Source organism: Pan troglodytes, chromosome 13, assembly GCF_028858775.2.
Source record: "Pan troglodytes isolate AG18354 chromosome 13, NHGRI_mPanTro3-v2.0_pri, whole genome shotgun sequence".
NCBI lineage: Eukaryota > Metazoa > Chordata > Mammalia > Primates > Hominidae > Pan > Pan troglodytes.
Genome location: NC_072411.2, coordinates 126,230,462 through 126,249,353, shown reverse-complemented (window position 1 = coordinate 126,249,353; position 18,892 = coordinate 126,230,462). Strand labels below are relative to the sequence as shown.

The following is an 18,892-nucleotide window of genomic DNA, read 5'->3' as shown; positions in this document are numbered from 1 at the left end:
CCTGATCACCCTATCTAATGACCACCCCCCGCACCCTGCCGGCCCCTCATCTGCTCGCATCCCTGTATTTTATCATTGTGCTCTTTATCCTTTTCTGAAAATGCTTTATTGCTTGCTGGCTTATTTTCTGTCTCCCTTCTAGATTGTAAGCTCAGTGCGGGTGAGAGTCTTGTCCATTCAGTTATGTCATATGCCTAGCACTTAGAAAAGGGCCCGACACCCAGTGAACACTCAGTAAATATTGGCTTAATTGGATGAAGGGCACTTATGAGAATTAAATAATGATTAGGCTGAGCATGGTGGCTCACACCTGTAATCCCAGCATTTTGGGAGGCCGGATCACTTGAGGCCAGACATTCGAGACCAGCCTGGCAAACACGGTGAAACCTCATCTCTACTAAAAAAAAAAAAAAAAAATTTGCCAGACGAGTTGGCGCACACTTGTAATCCCAGATATTCAGGAAGCTGAGACGTGAGAATCACTTGAACCCGGGAGGCGGAGGTTGCAGTGAGCCGAGATTGCGCCACTGAACTCCAGCCTGGGCAGCAGAGTGAGACTGTTTCAAAATAAATAAATAAATAAAAATAAAATAACCGAGAATTAAATAATGATTAGTATAGGACCTGGCACATTGTAAGGACCCAAGAGATGGAAGTTTGCTTCCTTTCCCTCCCCACCTCCCCAGGGTGTGTTTTGAAAATTGATTTAATTACACTGTTCTGTCTTAAATATATTCACATGGCATTCAATTATGCTGAGTACAGTCAAGCATACCTAGGTGAGTACAAAATGGCCTCGCAGGCCAGGTACAGTGGCTCACACCTGTAATCCCAGCACTTTGGGAGGCTGAGTCAGGCAGATCACTTGAGGTCAGGAGTTTGAGACCAGCCTGGCCAACATGGTGAAATCCCATCTCTACTAAAAATACAAAAATTAGCCATGTATGGTGGTGCACGCCTGTAATTCCAGCTACTCAGGGGGCTGAGGCAGGAGAATTGCTTGAACCCAGGAGGCGGAGGTTGCAGTGAGCCGAGATGGCACCACTTCACTCCAGCCTGGGCGAAAGAACGAGTCTCTATCTGGGGAAAAAAAAAAAAAAAAAAAACAGTAGTAAAGTACCCATTTAAGTATAATTTAAATATTTTTTAACTTACTTTTCCAGGTTGTCCTTGGCGGAAGGAACCATGAACTGGCATCTACCCCTCTTCCTCTTGGCCTCTGTGACGCTGCCTTCCATCTGCTCCCACTTCAATCCTCTGTCTCTCGAGGAACTAGGCTCCAACACGGGGATCCAGGTTTTCAATCAGATTGTGAAGTCGAGGCCTCATGACAACATCGTGATCTCTCCCCATGGGATTGCGTCGGTCCTGGGGATGCTTCAGCTGGGGGCGGACGGCAGGACCAAGAAGCAGCTCGCCATGGTGATGAGATACGGCGTTAATGGTGCGTGTGCACGATTGCTCACTGGCGGAGCCTTTGCCTGAGAGTCTTGTGACAGGAGGGTTTATGGCTTGGTTTTTGCTGACAACCCCAAGAAGCAGAGCAGCCAGAAGGGGATTTGCTGGTGCCACTTGGGGCTTGGGGTCAGTCTCTTCTAAAGAACAAACACTGTGGTGCTGGCAGTTAGGAGAACTAGACTCTGGTCCCTTTTTTGTACTTTTGGAGCTTGGGGTCTGCCACTAGGTCTCCTTTCCCAGGGCTCCAGCCCTCGTTCCAGCGAGGGGGACACTTCCTGGCTTACCGCCTCCATGGCGCCCAGGGTTGAGTTGCGCTGTGATCGTAGATGTGCTTGTGAAGCCTGTGAGAGGAGCTGGGAAGGGGTGGCTGTGGGGGGCCCAGGGGCCTTGTAGTGATGGAGCCATCCTGGGTCTTGATTGTGGTGGTGGCCACACAAATCTGCACAAATGATAAAGTTGCACAGACCCCCCTCCCCAAGCCCACAACAGGAATGTATGGAAAATGAGTGAAATCTGAATGCACCCTGTGGACTGACCTGATGGAAATTTCCTGATGCAACGACGGTACCACTGGGAAGACTGGGTGAAAGGCACTTGGGACTTCCTTGCATATTGTTTTGCCACTTCCTATAAATCTATAATTATTTCAAAATATAAAGCTAAGCAAAGACTTGGAACCAACCCGAATGTCCATCAGTGATAGACTGGATAAAGAAAATATGGCACATATACACCATGGAATACTATGCAGCCATAAAAAAGAGCGAGTTCATGTCCTTGCAGGGACATGGATGAAGCTGGAAACCATCATTCTCAGCAAACGCAGGAACAGAAAACCCAACACGGCATGTTCTCACTCATAAGTGGGAGTTGAACAATGAGAACACGTGGACACAGGGAGGGGAACATCACACACTGGGGCCTGTCGAGGGGTGGGGGGCAAGGGGAGGGAAAGCATTAGGACAGATACCTAATGCATGTGGGGCTTAAAACCTAGATGACAGGTTGATGGGTGCAGCAAACCACCACGGGACATGTGTACCTATGTAATAAACCTACATGTTCTGCACGTGTATCCCAGAGCTTAAAGAAAAGATATAGATAGATAGATACATAGAGAGAGAGAACGAGCTAAAAAAATTGTTTTAAAGTAAGGCCCAATGAAAAAGGTTTAGTTCGATTTAAAGAAAAACCTTTCTTAAATGACCCATTTAACTGCATGAGCTTCATCCTCTGGCACTGTTTTACTTCAGCTGAGGGGTCTTGCCCAGAGCCGTGTCCCACCTGCTGTCTCCATAAGTGCAGTGCTCAGGGGAGCAGGACTGGCTCCCCCACTCTTCCTGGCCACCAGCACCCTCTGTGACCTTGCAAAAGTCACATTCACATCTAGGTCTGCTCCCTTCGTTGGAAACAAGGGAGTCTTCCTGCCCCTGTTCTTCCACCCAGGCTGGCCCGAAAGTTCTGAGAATCTTGACTGCACTGGCGTCGTCAGCTGGAGAGTAAGATCAGTGAGGTGGCAATTTGTGTCCTTCAGTGCCTCACTCTGCACCTGCCTCCGACTCTGCTCAGCGTGGCCTCCAGGGCCGCCAGCACCAAATGCCTAATTTCACTGCTCTGTTGATGCAGCATTACACTTCTGTACGAGTTTGCAGTTTGTTCACCTGTTGGAAGCGTGGAAGGACTAAATACTTGGAACACACCCTTCTGCCCCTTGCTTGGAAGTTCAGAAAACTCCTGGTGATTTATAACTTCATGGTGGATCACTGCTAAAATTTATGACCTTTCCTAGTGTGATCCAGGCCGTGTCGGCCGAGACAGTTCCAAAATAGCAACTGGACTTTTGTTGTTTGTTTTACTGCTGAGCCACACTGATTTTAAGCCATTATTTCTGAAGTTCTAAGAATATTGGCCCGTTGGCCATCCACCACTGCCTCACCCCTACCCCAAAAGGGCCAGGAGCTGGCAGTTGGCCTTGGAATTGTCTTTCAGCCTCCAAAGCCGGCCGTTTTCTTACTTGTAGAATGGGCCTGCACCATAGAACAATTGTAAGGTGTGGTCACGGGCGTCTAAGAGAGGGCCATGCACGTTGTAAAGCCCTACACACGCCCCTCTTTGTGGGCCCTGAGAAGACTGCCCCCCTCCCCCGTGTAAAAGGTCTGAAGAGGACGCACATTCAGAGTGACAAATCGGCTCTCTAGAGGACCAGCAAGGTGACTCTGGCAGGGTGTTTTAGGACAGTGTCATTTTGAAGAGACCCCAAGCAATGAAGAAGGATCTGTAATTTGAGCTCCCTGTAGAAACACATTTCATCCTTATAACTTATTTGCCTCTTTTTCACCCTCTCAAACTAAATGGAGCATGTATGAATGGCTCATGTAAAATAAAGCTTACGTTGCCATAAAATTAATCTCCTTACTCTTTGAGCTTGATACCAAGTAAAAACCACGTTGTTCTGGATGGTGGCCCATGGTAATTTTTTATAGTCTTTCTAATGCTTATTTTATTCATTTTTTTCCAAAATAGAAAAAAGAAATTACGTTGTTAAATCTTTGGCAAGAAAGGAAGTAGCACTTAATAATGTTAGACAAGAAAGAGAGAAAGCATTAGGAAGTTCCCTTTGATTTATTCCCCCTTGGCTATAGAACTGAGGACTGTGCCAGCATTCATATTGACCTGGTGCCCAGAAAGGCTACCATGAGAATGAGGTCTGCATTGGGAAGGTGGCGAGAACACCTTGAATATCCCTGTTTTGATGCAGAAGCACAGTTGATTTTTGAGAGCTTCAGTGGTTAGACTTTAACCCCACTCCCTCCTTTTCTTAAGAAATAGGCCCCTGAGAGAACAGAAGACTTAGTTTCTTGCTACTCATAACTATCCTGTTTATACTGTTCTTTTATTTTTATTTTTGAGACAGGGTCTTGCTTAGTCACCCAGGCTGTATGCAGGGGCGCGATCATGGCTTACTGCAGCCTCGACTTCCCAGGCTCCAGCGATCCTCCCACCTCAGCCTCCTCAAGTAGTTGGTATCACAGGCGTGCCACCACACCCAGTTAATTTTGTATTTTTGGTAGAGACAGGGTTTTGTCATATTACCCAGGTTGTTCTTAAACTCCTGAGCTCAAGCAATCCACCCACCTCAGCCTCTCAAATTGCTGGGATTACAGGTGTGAGCCACTGCACCTGGCCTATACTGTTCTTACTTGCTGCAACATAAAAGATTTTAAAAACTTTTCTAGATTCTTATGGAAATATTGCTGTATTTTCTGATTTCTCTTTTAGGAGTTGGTAAAATATTAAAGAAGATCAACAAGGCCATCGTCTCCAAGAAGAATAAAGACATTGTGACAGTGGCTAACGCCGTGTTTGTTAAGAATGCCTCTGAAATTGAAGTGCCTTTTGTTACAAGGAACAAAGATGTGTTCCAGTGTGAGGTCCGGAATGTGAACTTTGAGGATCCAGCCTCTGCCTGTGATTCCATCAATGCATGGGTTAAAAACGAAACCAGGGGTGAGTGGCCACAGTATGTCATTTGATTGCATAGTTTGTGAATGAAAGCATGAGTTAGACTCCAGGGTTCAAAGTGGTGTCTGCAAGTCCAATTCAATGGCCTGTGGGTTGAGAAACTCCTGGACCAAGGAAGCTCTATTCAGTCTCCCTCCTTCCCCTTCAATCTGCCATCGCTCACTGTGCTCCTGGGAGGTGTTTCTCCTGTAGTCTGGGCAACAGAACAGAATCCAGCCCCTCCACTGTCTCCTCTCCTTGCCATATCTGGTCTCCAGCATCCTTGCCCACAGGCTCTTGTTGATTTTGAAGGTTTTCTTGCTCATTCCTTCCTGCTTTTGCATCTGCCTCTCCCTTTGCCTGGAATGTCCTCCTCATCCTTCCAGGTTGATTGATCTCTTTGCCTTCCATGCCTCTTGCTTCTGCCATTGCCAAAGACATAGGTACCCTGTTGTCCGTTATGATTGGCACACGATTACAACTTTTACACCCCCCCGATTACAGCCCTTTCCACATCTCAAAATGATTACTCATTTGTAAGTGTCTCTTCTCCCATTAAATAAAGGAGAGTCTAACGTTGGTGTTTTAAAACTTAATTTGTAGGCCAGGTGCAGTGGCTCACACCTGTAATCCCAGCACTTTGGGAGGCCAAGGTGGGTGGATCACCTGAGGTCAGGAGTTCAAGACCAGCCTGGCCAACATGGTTTATCCCATCTCTACTAAAAATACAAAAATTAGCCAGACATGCTGGCGGGCACCTGTAATCCCAGCTACTTGGGAGGCTGAGGCAGGAGAATCGCTTGAACCTGGGAGGCGGAGATTGCATTGAGCCGAGATCGCACCCCTGCACTCCAGCCTGGGCAACAGAATGAGAGTGTGTCTAAAACAACAACAACAAAAAGAAACAAACAAAAAAACAAAAAAACCTTAATTTGTAACCTGGAGGTCCAGTTGGAAACATGCAGGAGGAGCTGTAGGTCTGGAACAACAGGAGAATGTGAAGGCTGGGAGTACAGATTTGGGACCTTTTTTTTATTTTTAATTTTTTGGAGACAGGGTCTCACTCTGTCTCTTAGGCTAGAGCGCAGTGGTGCAATCATAGCTCACTGCAGCCTCAACCTCCTGGGCTCAAGTAATCCTCCCACCTCAGCCTTTCCAGTAGCTGGAACTACAGGTGTGCGCCACCGTGCCTGGCTAATTTTTTTATTTTTTGAAGAGGTGGGGTCTCACTGTGTTGCCCATGCTGGTCTTGAACTCTTGGGTTCAAGCAGTCCTCTCGCCTCAGCCTCCCAGAGTGCTGGGATTACAGGCACGAGCCCCTGTGCCTGGCTATAGAACCTTTTTTCGTAGAAGGGAGAGAGTCAATAGGAAGAAGAAGCCCAAAGACAAAACCTAGGGAAACTGTGGCCTTTCAGGGTATGTTTCTTAAAAGTGTGGTTACTGGTGTCCCTGCATCAGAATTATCTGGGCTATGTGTTGAGAAGGCAGATCCCTGGAGCCCAGCCCGCTGCATTGGAATCGCCGAGGGAGTGGCTGGCAACTCCCAGTCTGCCTCTGCCTCCCATCACCATTCTTACACACCCAAATGTTGGAGACCCATTAGCAGAACTAGTGAAGAGGTGGACAAAGAAGGCTCCAGGGAGGGTGGAGGAGACCCCAGGTGACTTGGGTAAATTCGTGGCGTCCCTTCTCAGTGGGGCCTGGACCATGCAGTCTGGGCGCCCTTCCTAAAACCATAAACCATCGGGAGGTCAGCACACATGAGGGTGTTCAGTGGAGTCTCCAGGTGTCTGGCATCTGTAGGCTTGCGAAGAGTGGTCAGAAGCGGACGCCCTCAGGACTGGTTCTTGGTCCTGACTCTGTGGCTGGAGGCTGTGTGACTGTGACATGTCATTTTGTCCTCTTAGCCGCTGCCTTGATCTGTAGAATGGCAATATTAAACCACGTTAGTTAGACCATGTGACAGTCTTCAGAGCACCTGGAGAAAACCCCCACGTGTGCTGGGAAGAAGCATGGAGACTCCTGCAGCACTTTGCAGCCCTGTCAGCCCCAGCTCCTCCGTTTGTAACAAATATTTTTAATACTCTCTTTACTATTCTGAAATGAAATTCATACATCATATTACTCTATGCACACACACAAATTTTTAAAAATTTGAGACAGTGCCAAACTGTAATACAAAGGAAAACAAAAGAAATGTATATATGTAGTTCAATAGGTAAACCCTTGGGTACAACTACACTCAAATACGTAATAAAGTAGTCAGAGTCTCAGAATAATTGTGAATTGACAGCTACAAAAGCAGACACAGACAGGCATGTTGTACTGGTGACTCATAAACATGAGCTGTGTTAACTATTGCTGATGCAATTTTTTCTGAAACGGTGCAAGACTTTTGATAAATTTCTGAACAAAACAAAGCACAGGCTCTGCTTGATTTGCATGGGACTCACATTCCTGGCAAATTCAGCATACATGAAAAGGATGCAAAAACAAAAACAAAAACAAAAAACCCAAAACACCCTGTGTTTACACACGAAAAAGAACGAGGTTCTGGGCTCAGATAATTATAAGTAGGTGTCCTACCAATGCAGAGATCCGGTGGGGTATTGAAAAGCCATGGGAGAAGCAGCACAATTCTTCATTGGGTGGGACTGTTTTGAACATTGCAGGACAGATAGCATTTCTGGCCACTGCCCACTCAATTAAAAACATCCCTGCCAAATTCCAAACTGCCTTTACCTGGGGGTGAACTGCCCCCACTGAAAGGTACATGACCACATGGTAGAGCTCAGAAGTGACTTGGAGTCAACTGTCTGTGTCTGGAAGGTTGCTGGGTCTGTCTCACGGAAATGATAGTTCCTTCCCTACAGAGAGTGGGAGAGCCCAACGCGCAGGCCTTTTGCAGGAGGAGACCCATCAGGGATGGGTCTGGCCTGTTGACCTCTGCAGACTCACTCATCCTTGTACTCTGTGTTCCAGCCACACAGGCCTCTTCCTAGTCCCCTTACTCACCATCCTGTCTCCTGTTGGAGAACCGCACACATACACTCCTGCTGCCTTCTCTCCCTCTTCCCTGGTTAAGGCCAACTCATTTCTGTACCATACCATGAGTGGCAGGCATGAACATTAAAAGCACACATTCTGAGTTTGAATCTCGGTTCTGCCACATACTACCTGTGTAACCTTGGGCAAGTTATTTAAGCTTCCTTTGCATCAGCATTCTCGTCTGTAAAATGGAGAGATGTAATAGTGATACCTATTCAAATAATTCTAACAACAATTAAGGCTGGTGTGAGGATATGAATAATACATATAAAGCATTTAGCAAAGGACTCTGCACTTAGTAAATGTTCAACCAGTGTGAGCTATTTTTATAGCCATTTCTGAGGTACCATCCATCTCAGACCTCACCAACTAGGTCAGGTCACCTTCTTAGCCCTCCATAGCCTTGAGTAATTCCACTTCCAGATATTTATTTAAATTGCAGCTGTATACTTTTCCAAGTTATTTTATGTCAGCCTGCACCTCTCTCTAATTCGTAGTTTTTGAGACCAGATTTCCTTCTTGGTTTCTTATTTAAGAGAGTACCAGGCACATGGTAGGCAGGTAGGTATCCAAGGATGGATGGATGGATGGATGGATGGACGGACGGATGATAGATGCATGTCTGTGGCAGTTACTGATGGCAGGTTTCCATGTGCCTCTTTGCCTCTAAACTATGCATTTTCTTTTTATTTCTTCATGTCCCCTTATTATATCTTAGTCCTCCCAGGGGCAGTTGGAGGCATTATTTGTCTCTGTAAAAAGGGGCTAAGGACATTTCTATAGACAGTTATTGAGCACTGCCTGTATGCTCAATGTAGTGCTAGGAGTAAGCAAAAAGTGAATGGCAGAGTCTCATGCAGGTCTCAGTGTAGCTGAGGGAGACAGACACATTAAAATTGGCTAGAATAAAATACTGCAGGTGTCATGGTGGGGCCAGGCATTGGGCTTTACAGAAATCGAGAGCAGAGGCATCTCTTAGGAGGTGGCGAGGATGATCAGAGAAGATTTAGAAGTCCAGGGCACCATTGAGCTATGTCTTAAAGGCAAGTAGGAATTGAACTGGGTAATGTTCCCAGCAGAGGCAAGAAACAACATTCACTATTAGGAAGTCAATTATGAGCTTGCTAGTGGGATGGCATAAAGTTCTAACTTCACTCCCACAGGACAGTCTGTTTGCGGCCAGCTTTGTATTGAGTTGAATGATGTCTGTTTATGGCTTAGATATTTTCCTTCTTTGTCCTAACTTAAGGTGGCGTTAGTGCCCCCTTGTGGAAGTAGTGAGTGGTGATGGAACTGTCTTAGCAGCACGCTGTGGGAAACTTCAGTGTTTATTTATCATGATTTATGTAAACACTTGTTTATTGTACATCAGAATCCTCTTGAGTTTCATTTAAAAGGACTTAATGCTCTCACCCCTGAATTAGATATTCTTGCTTCTTCAAAAGCTGTTGGTTTTACTCTCACCATTTAAAGTAGTATAACTTGTATTTATATTATGTATTTATACACATACACACATACGCACACACACACACATATATTTGAGCTAATAATGCAGTGAACTAAGTTTTAATAGCTTTGGGCATTAGTGATCCCTATTTAAAAACACACATACATACAGACACACACACAACTGAACCTTCAAAGACCTCAGAATAATTGTGAAGCTAACTGTATAATAACTGTATAATAAAAGGAAGCTAACTGGAAGACCAAACCTTCAGCCACAGGTAGCATTTTGGAAGGCTCTTTCAGCCACGGGTAGCATTTTGGAAGCATCCTGAAATGAGAAGAATTGTGTTCACTCCTTCACTGCTGATACAAGTAAGATGGACCATTCCCAACATCTTGTAAAGAGCATTTTCCTTCAAAATTAGGAGTTCTAGGACAGACCTTAATTTTTTCTGTCTTTTTAAAGATTTATTTTATTTTATCTTATTTTTTTTAGAGACAGGGTCTCATTCTGTCACCCAGGCTGGAGTGCAGTGGTGCAGTCATAGCTCAACACAGCCTCGAACTCCTGGGCTCGGGCGACCCTCCCACCTCAGCCTCCCAAGTAGCTGGGATTACAGGTGCATGCCACCATACCCAGCTGGCTAATATGTTTTTAATTTTTATTTTTTGTAGAGATGGGGTCTAGCTATGTTTCCCAGGCTGGTCTCAAACTCCTAGCCTCAAGTGATCCTCCTCGGCCTCCCAAAGTGCTGGGATTACAGACATAAGCCACTGTGCCTGGGCTTTATTTTATTTTTCATTGATCTATAATAATTGTACATATATGGGGTACAGTGGTAATGCTTTGATACATGTATACAATGTGTAATGATCAAATTAGAGTAATTAACATTTCAGTTACCTCAAACGTTTCTCATTTCTTTATGGTGGGAACATTCAAAATCCTCTCTTCTGTTGTCTCTAATATTAGCACCTTGCTTGATGCCTGACCCATAAACAAAGACACTGATTTTTTGTTTCCTTTCTTCTTTAAGCAGTTAGGAGGCCTTGTGATACCCAGAGATTCCAAAATAATGTTTGATGTTTCTAAAATCTTAAGAGAAATGAAGCATTCACCCTTAATAACATACAGGCTGAAGTGTTTAGTTTTGACTGGGATTAAATTAAACCAAGTGGAGCAAAACAAAACAAAATTGCTTATCTTGTACTGACCAGAAACCCTTACTATCAGTCATTTATTGGCAAAAAAAGAAAAGAAGAAGAAGAAATAATTCATTATCAAATATAGCTTATTTGGATGAGTAAGATTTTTTTAAAGCCTGGACTTGCAGGGAATTGATAATAAAAGAATTTCTTGATGAAAAGTTTTGTAACCCCTAGCTAGGGGTTTCTAAAGTCTTTTCTGTTTCTCTTTTAACTTCTTTTTAACTTTAATATTTAGTGGGGGAGGGGAACCTAGAAAGTACAAAAGGGTAGTTTAAGAAGATTCTCTTTAACCCTCCTTAAAAATCCTTTGATTTTTCAGTCTACCTGATGACAGCTGCCATTTGCCCTCAAGCCGGCCACCAGTCCTGAGGTTATTTTTCCCTTGTTTGTTCTTTGGCTTCACAGATATGATTGACAATCTGCTGTCCCCAGATCTTATTGATGGTGTGCTCACCAGACTGGTCCTCGTCAACGCAGTGTATTTCAAGGGTCTGTGGAAATCACGGTTCCAACCCGAGAACACAAAGAAACGCACTTTCGTGGCAGCCGACGGGAAATCCTATCAAGTGCCAATGCTGGCCCAGCTCTCCGTGTTCCGGTGTGGTGAGTTCATGCTCAGCGAGGCCTGTTCTAGGATGTGCTGGCGGCAGAAAGGCCCTTGAGTGCTTTAACTTAATTCCAGAGCAAATCTAACTTTTCGTCTTTTAAAAAACTGGGGAACAGAGCAGGGTGCTGAGAGGCAGGATTTTTATAAAGCTCATGTAAATCTGTGTTATGTACAAAAGTTACCATGCATAGCATAATATGCATAATATATGCATAAGTTATGTACAAAAAGTATTAATGCATGGCGTGTGTAGTAGGCTTTTTGGTTGAAAACTTAAAGATGAAAGGACAATTCATGAAATGAGTATAAGTGAGCATTAAACATATGAAGGAATCAGCAACTCATTAGCAGTCTTACATTACCAAATTAAAAATTGGATTTCTTTTTTTACTTAGCAGATTGGCAAAAATTAGAAAGATTGATAAAATCCTTCGGTGGCTTTGGTGGGGAGGAAGCAGGACCCTTGGGCACTGTTCGTGGCAGGGATCTGTGGTCCGAGGACTTCCTCGGGGTCCTGGCTCCAGCAGTCTCGCTCCAGGGAATTTATACTGTGAACATAAGCACACAATGACAAATAAATAGAAGCCAAATACAAATATACAGTGGAACGTATGTGATCATGAGACTTAGATTTATATAAATGGAAAGATTATGCAATATATGATTGATTTCAGAAAACGAGATATAAAACAGCAGATATCAATCTCGCTTATGTAAAATTCTTTTCTTTATATTCACATGTCAATAGAGATAGGTCTCAGAGGATCTTCAGTAAAAAATATTAATGGTAGGATTTCAGAAAAATTGTTTCTGAATTTAAAAAAACTTTTTCGAGATAGAGTCTCACTGTGTTACCCAGGCTAGACTACAGTGGCACAAACATGGCTCACCGCAGCCTCGACCTCTTGGACTCAAGCTATCCTCCCACCTCAGCCTCTCATGTAGCTGGGATCACAGGCATGCACCACCATGGCCAGCTAATTTTTTTACTTTTTGTACAAATGGGGTTTTGCCATGTTGCCCAGGCTAGTCTTGAACTCCTGGGCCTAAGTGATCCACCTGCCTTGGCCTCTCAAACTGCTGGGATTACAGGCATGAGCCACCGCACCAGGCTCAAATGAACTTCTAAAATCACTTTGCCTGGGATATGAGCAGGTGGCCGTGTTAGTGTTTCAATGAAGTGATTTTATTTTAGGTCAATCTTTTGTACACACTTTATAGTCCATAAAAAAATAAAATAAAAAGTGAGGGGGCCCTCATTTACTGTATGTTTCTCTTGCTGAAAAAAAAACAAGTTAATAGTTCAAGATTAAAATGCAAGGATTCCATTAACATTCCTATGGAAGATTTTAAAATGTTTGTTTTTACAGAAATATAACATGAATTTCTTGAGTGAACAGGCTATTCCCAGAGAGTTACATGTCAGGGTAGCTTTTCATTTGGAAACTGATTTGCCTAGGAATATACATGTGTGTTTTATAGAAAATAATGCACAAATACATTCTTATTGTCAAAGATTTAAACCCTACAGAACCCCCACAGTGTGTTGGTATCTTCCCTCCACTTTCCCCGATTCCTGCCTCTCTTCTTTACGCGCTTCCACCCTGCTCTGGGCCCCCTTGCCCTGTCTCTTCTTGCTGGGTTTGCTGCTGGGAGTCTGCAGGCGATAGGAAGGACAGAGGAGAAAGGGGTCAGGGTACTAACTTCCCAAGCCTCCCCTTACAGAGTCATGGGCCAGCTGCATTCCTCTACCAAAGGTTTCAGCTTCTGCCAGGGGGTGTGCCCAAGAGCTCTTTCTCTCTGGGTCACCACCCCTCTCTTCCTCCCTCCCAGCCCAAGGCTAGCCATGGTGCCCACCGTTTCTTGTCCAGGGTACTGTCCATCATGTTTCTGTGTATCCTGTCTATGCTTTACAACTGGTCCTTCATCAAATTCTGCTTAAATGGCCCAATTTGATGTCTTATCTGTTTACTCTCCACCCTGACTGATCTGTACCTAATTCGGACCAGAAAAAGAAAGTCCGCTGCTCACTCCTGTTCTCATTCCCTCACAAGTAAACACGGCGAACAGCTTAGCTCACCCTTCTAGCTCACCCTTCTCACCCTCCTTTCCATGCCTGTCATCAGGTTTCACTGAGGAACCTGGAACTGGATGTGACTCTGTTCTGGGCCATGCAGCAGGGCATGAGAGTGTCATAAGTTCCCTGTTTTCTTGCCTTGGTCAAAACCCAGCTTATCATGATAAGATAGGGAAGGATTGTCTTGATAGGGCTGTGAAGAAAGTACCGCCATTTGTGGTGTCCCCAAGTGGCTGTTTGTTTCCATTTCCACAGACTGTCCGTCATTTTCTGCCTGTTTCCTCACTCTGACCTGCAGGAGTGGCCCAGCTCGAGCTGCTGTGTCCAAACTCACAGGGCCCAGGGTGCCACCTGTTGGATGCTTCCTGGGCCTCAGCCACGCCTCACTATTCTGGGTCACTTTTCCAAAACATTGTCATTCAGTTTATCTGCCTTCTTGACTGTTTTCCCCAAGATATCATTAAGAGCTCTGAGAATATTTGCTTGATAACAAAAGGAGAGTGAAAACTAGAAGAGAAGAAAACCCTTCTGATTTATGCCCCATAAAGTAGAAGTACTTCAGGGGTAGAAACTTTTCTATTAAGAAAAAGAGAAGCCTTAAAATCGTTTTTAGTAGATTCATATTTCATGCTCATTGCAAAATCCTCAGTATATCTCCATGTACAATATATATGGCAGAAAGCAAAAGTTCCCCTAAAATCCTATTTCCTAGGATAAAAATCCCTATTAAGTATCAAGTTTGTCATTTGAGAACCTTTCTAGGTATATGTAAAATATGTCTATGAAACTTTTTACATACATAGGATTGTACTGTAGTTTCTGTTCTATAATCTGCTTTCATTAGAGAGTGGACAACTTTTTGTGCCAATTCATAAGGATTTACTTGATTCTTTTATCAGCCACATAATATTCCATAATACAAATGTATCATGCTATCCTATGGAAAGCCATCTGCTTTTTTCCTATAATAACACTGCAGTGAGTATTCTTGTACATAGATTTTTCAATATTTGCATCAGTAAATTTCTAAAGGTAATTTCCTGGGATAGGAATAGGAATGGAATAGGAATCTCCAAGTCATAGTTGTTACAAATGTTTTATGGTTATGAATTTTGACATTTGAGACTTTATTTTGGAAAAAAAAACACGAAGAATAACAAATTTATATTTCCATCTTCTTTTCTCCTGAGTTTCTAACTCATACCTGTCTGTTCACATTACGTCTTAACTTGGTTGCCTACTAAATTTCTAGTTGCATAGATGAAACTCATTTATGCCAAGGCACCATGGCACACACCTGTAATTCCAGCACTTTGGGAAGCTGAGGCAGGAGGATGGCTTGAGCCTGGGAGTTCAAGATGATCCTCGGCAACATAGCGAGACCCTGTCTCTACAAAAAAATGTTTAAAAATTAGCCAGGCATGGTGGTGCTCACCTGTGGTCCCAGCTGTTCGGGAGTCTCAGGTCAGGGGTTCACTTGAGCCCAGGATGTTGAGATGCAGTGAGCCCTGATCACATCACTGCTTTCCAGCCTGGGGAACAGAGCAAGACCCTGTCTCAGTAAATAAATACATGTATTGCCCTTGCCCATTTAGTTCTCAGCCCATCGTTCCTTAGCAGCAAATGGCACCAATACTCACCCAGTTACTTACACCACCCCTCCTTCCCCAGCTACTGTCCCCGAACTCCCTTTAGACTCCAGCCTAGAATGTAGAGTATTGCACACGATGGAGCATTTTGCTGTTGTTTTTCCAAAATATCCATTTCAATTTCTACTAAAGTACAGTCTAAAAAGTTTCTTAAGTTCTCAGGAAATCCATATTTACTTGTAGTAGAAGGTAATTAGAGGGACTTTCATCTATAAAGGTTTCCTGATATTAAATATTTAAGATACCCTGTTTGATTTTACAGCGTGAGCTCTTAACATTTCAGTGAGCCTAGTTACGTCTTCCCTAGTAGCACTTAAAGTGGAAATCAGATTACTTCAGGGGCTTTCTGGAAAAACTGGGTCACCCAAAACACCACTTAGAGAAAGTTCTAAATCTCCTTCACATTTTTAATGCTTGATTCTTCACTTATTGTCTCCCATTAGAAGTTTTGTTGACCACCATTCATCTAAGAGAAAATCCTTATTTTCTCTTTTTCACCTCCGCTCCTTTTCAGAATGAATCAACCTATTATACTTACGTTTTTATACACTGCAGAAATGACCCTTGTTAAAGAATACTCAGTCTGCCTTCCAGAGGTTAAAGAATAGAGAGCATCGGGTAGGGGATTTTAAAGGGAAAAGCTCTGGGACGATGAGAGGCTCCATGCTCTGACACAAGGCTCCCAAGTCCCCTTCCTTACTTGATTCATTCTGCTTGGGAGTTGTGCTTTTATCAGCTACGTAATATTCCATGTAGTTTACCTGGGTGGGCCGATTTTATGTTTAGACTGTGAGCAGGGACCTCACATTGCAAGAAGTGAGGTATTTTACAAAGCTTCTTACATCAAAAAACGGCAGTTTTTGCTATGGGCCAGCTTATGCTGAGCACTTTGTATGTGTTGTGTCAATGAATTTTCATAGCTCTGTAAAGTAGGTGCTATTATTGTAGGCTTTTACAGACAAAGAAACTAAGACTTGGAGTCAAGGAACTTTGCCAAAGTCTCAGAGCTAGTGTGCTACAGGTGCAGGATTTGAATACAGGTCTTATAACCCCAGATCTCGTGGCCTTGGCACGTGTCCTCTATAAAAGGATGCAGTACTTGAGTGACCAGGTAGAAAGACAGAAAAGGTGTTATTTTATCTCCCAGCTCCTCAAGGCACCAAATAAAGGTAAGCATGCGTATGTCTGATGCACCTTGGCTACCACTGGTCATCAGCTTCTGTGGTCAGAAGCAGAAGGAGTGGGGGGAAATCAGTCATCAAGCAGAGGTGACTGGATGCAGAATGGTTCATGGTTATTAATATTACTGATCAGTTAATAATGGGTCCAGCCAAGGATGGATTAACTGGTGAAGCTAGATGATCTCTCTCCTCCCTTGAACACGTTCCAGCTCATAACTTTTCATTATTCATTACTTCAATCCTTCTTAACAGAATCATAAACATTTCTAGAAGCAGTTAACACCTCCAGGTCCTTATTTCATGCCCTGGAGCAATCACTTATTAATCACTTCCCAAATTTCACAGTTTCTGAAAATTAGCTCCGCCAGAATAGAGATTTAATGTTTTCTTCAAGGATTAAAGAGCTCATTAGGAAGTGATTTTTTTCTCACTTTCCCATTGATTTTTCCGTTTCTGCTGAGACCATTTTGTTATGCAGGCTAAGAGTAAAGACGAAGAATCCTCTCTTTCATTCTTAGCTTGCCGCAAGACAGAAGCCAGGCTCGGGTGAGAGTTCAACGCACATGGGAGCTGAGGCAGGCTGCACCTGGGTTACTGAACAGCCCTGCAGGAAATGCAGTGTGCTAGGACCAGGAGAGCCCCAGTTCCTCCGCCAGTTCTCTATGTTGTTTCTTCCTTAGGGAAAAACTGTAGTGTCATCCTGCAGTGCCATATATTCTAATAACCTCAGTATTTTTATGATATTTCAGTGTTCATCAAGTACACTCTCTTTCCCTCTCTTGGTATCTTTCTCTTCATCTCTCCCTCTGTCCATCCCTCCCAACCCTGTTCTATGGAGAACTGGCATATTGAAGTTCCCTGTCTCAAAGGCAGTGATTGGCACATGTCATCTCCAAAGAAAAGATCAGTGAAAATCGTGCAAGAAACTTGCTTTCTCTCTTCTTGTTTGCTGAACTCCCTAAGATGTGGAATCTGTTTTGTCTGTTTTGTCTCAAATAACATTTGAGAAATGCTGGCTTAAATTATTCTTGGGTTTTCATTAGTAAGTAGAAGTACCATAAAGTATCTAAAACTCCAGTGGTGATTACTGGAATGGGTGAAGAGTGAATAGGGCAGGGTGGTGAACTAGGAGGAAGACAATCCTTGGCATTAGACTCTCCTGGCTCCTCACTTCTTAGCCATGCATCCTTTGGAGGTTACTTCATTTCTCTAAAGGTGGCTTTCTCAACTGCAAAATAGCGCTTCTTATGCCTACCCCGCGAGGTGCTATAGATCCTCAGCCTGTTGAAGGGTTGATATGGGCCTGGCACAGAGTGAGCCCTGTGGATGCTCTGTATCCCTCTCTCTCTTCACATGCACATGTAGGCTTATCCAAAATGAGGACTAGAGGTAATAAAATTGCACCATGTTGGGATTCCTGCTCAATGAGTAAATTTTAGCTGCTCTTGTCCCAAAAACAGCAAAATGGGTAATTATGTGAGATAATGGATATGTTAATTTGCTTTTTCATAGTAACTATTTTACTATCTATATGTATCCCATAACGTCATATTGTGTACCTTAATATACACAATACAGTTTATTTAAAAAAAAAAGGAATGATTCTAAGGCAGCTTGAATGTATTCTTTTATTCGTGTGAGGGTCAACTTCTTGCAAAGCACTGAATTTTAAGCACTTTGTGATTTAGTTAAATTCTCCTTAACAGAATTAAAGTGATTTCAGTGATTCCCAAAGGCATTCTGTCTAGACTGAAGAAAGGAGAATTCTTCACTGGGGAAGGAAGAAATAATTGTCCTTATCTTTGTCCTTCTAAGGAAGCTATTTGTGGAAAAGGGAAGTTCTCCAACTGAGTTGCTCTCTGAAGCTATCCCGGTGACCAGCAAGCACTCATCCCGCTTCTAGAAGTCAACAAGGATACACTGAACCTGCTTCTGATTTCTTTAGGGTCGACAAGTGCCCCCAATGATTTATGGTACAACTTCATTGAACTGCCCTACCACGGGGAAAGCATCAGCATGCTGATTGCACTGCCGACTGAGAGCTCCACTCCGCTGTCTGCCATCATCCCACACATCAGCACCAAGACCATAGACAGCTGGATGAGCATCATGGTGCCCAAGAGGGTGCAGGTGATCCTGCCCAAGTAAGTGGCCCCTTCCCCTCAAAGAAAACAGTGGCATTATTCAATCAGCAGGTGTTATGTCGGACACCAGACAACATGAGGCGAAAATATGGCACATCATGAAGCCTGTTCTGTTCTGCAGAAATTTCATGGTGGGATTACGAGGCCGTGCTTTTCTAAACGCTTTTATTCAATGCCTGTGCTTCCTGTATGGTAAGATATGGATCATAAGAAAGGAGAGAGGGCAACCTTGGTCTCTAAACCTCCACATGAGCATAAGCTGTTCATGGTGCTGCAGGGGCTTTTTGACATATCTCATTGTATTTAAAAGACTGAAAACACACGTGTGTCATCATAGTATGGATGAAAGTACAGTGAGGTTTAATAGAACTCCATGTGCTTTCATAAGGAGCTTCATTTTAGTTATTTATTTATTTAACTAGAAGTTCATGAAGATCAAGGCAGCCAGTTTTTCTATTATACCCTAAGAGTAAGACAAAGATGGAATTTGAGCTGTTATGACTTGAAGCCATGGGAAAAGTAACCCCAAATCCTGTATGAATCTTCATGTTCTAACAGGTCAGAGA

General features: G+C 43.6%; 1 protein-coding gene across 1 annotated transcript in view; it reads left to right on the top strand.

Moving 5' to 3' along the window:
- SERPINE2 (serpin family E member 2) overlaps positions 1 to 18,892 on the top strand; it is a 64,041-nt gene that overhangs the window by 36,096 nt on the left and 9,053 nt on the right. The window contains exons 2-5 of the mRNA XM_003309479.6: positions 1,164 to 1,444; positions 4,738 to 4,965; positions 11,074 to 11,271; positions 18,128 to 18,326. Of these exons, the coding sequence (XP_003309527.1) occupies positions 1,186 to 1,444; positions 4,738 to 4,965; positions 11,074 to 11,271; positions 18,128 to 18,326 (884 nt within the window). The 5' untranslated portion in view covers positions 1,164 to 1,185. The remainder of the gene's footprint in view (positions 1 to 1,163; positions 1,445 to 4,737; positions 4,966 to 11,073; positions 11,272 to 18,127; positions 18,327 to 18,892) is intronic.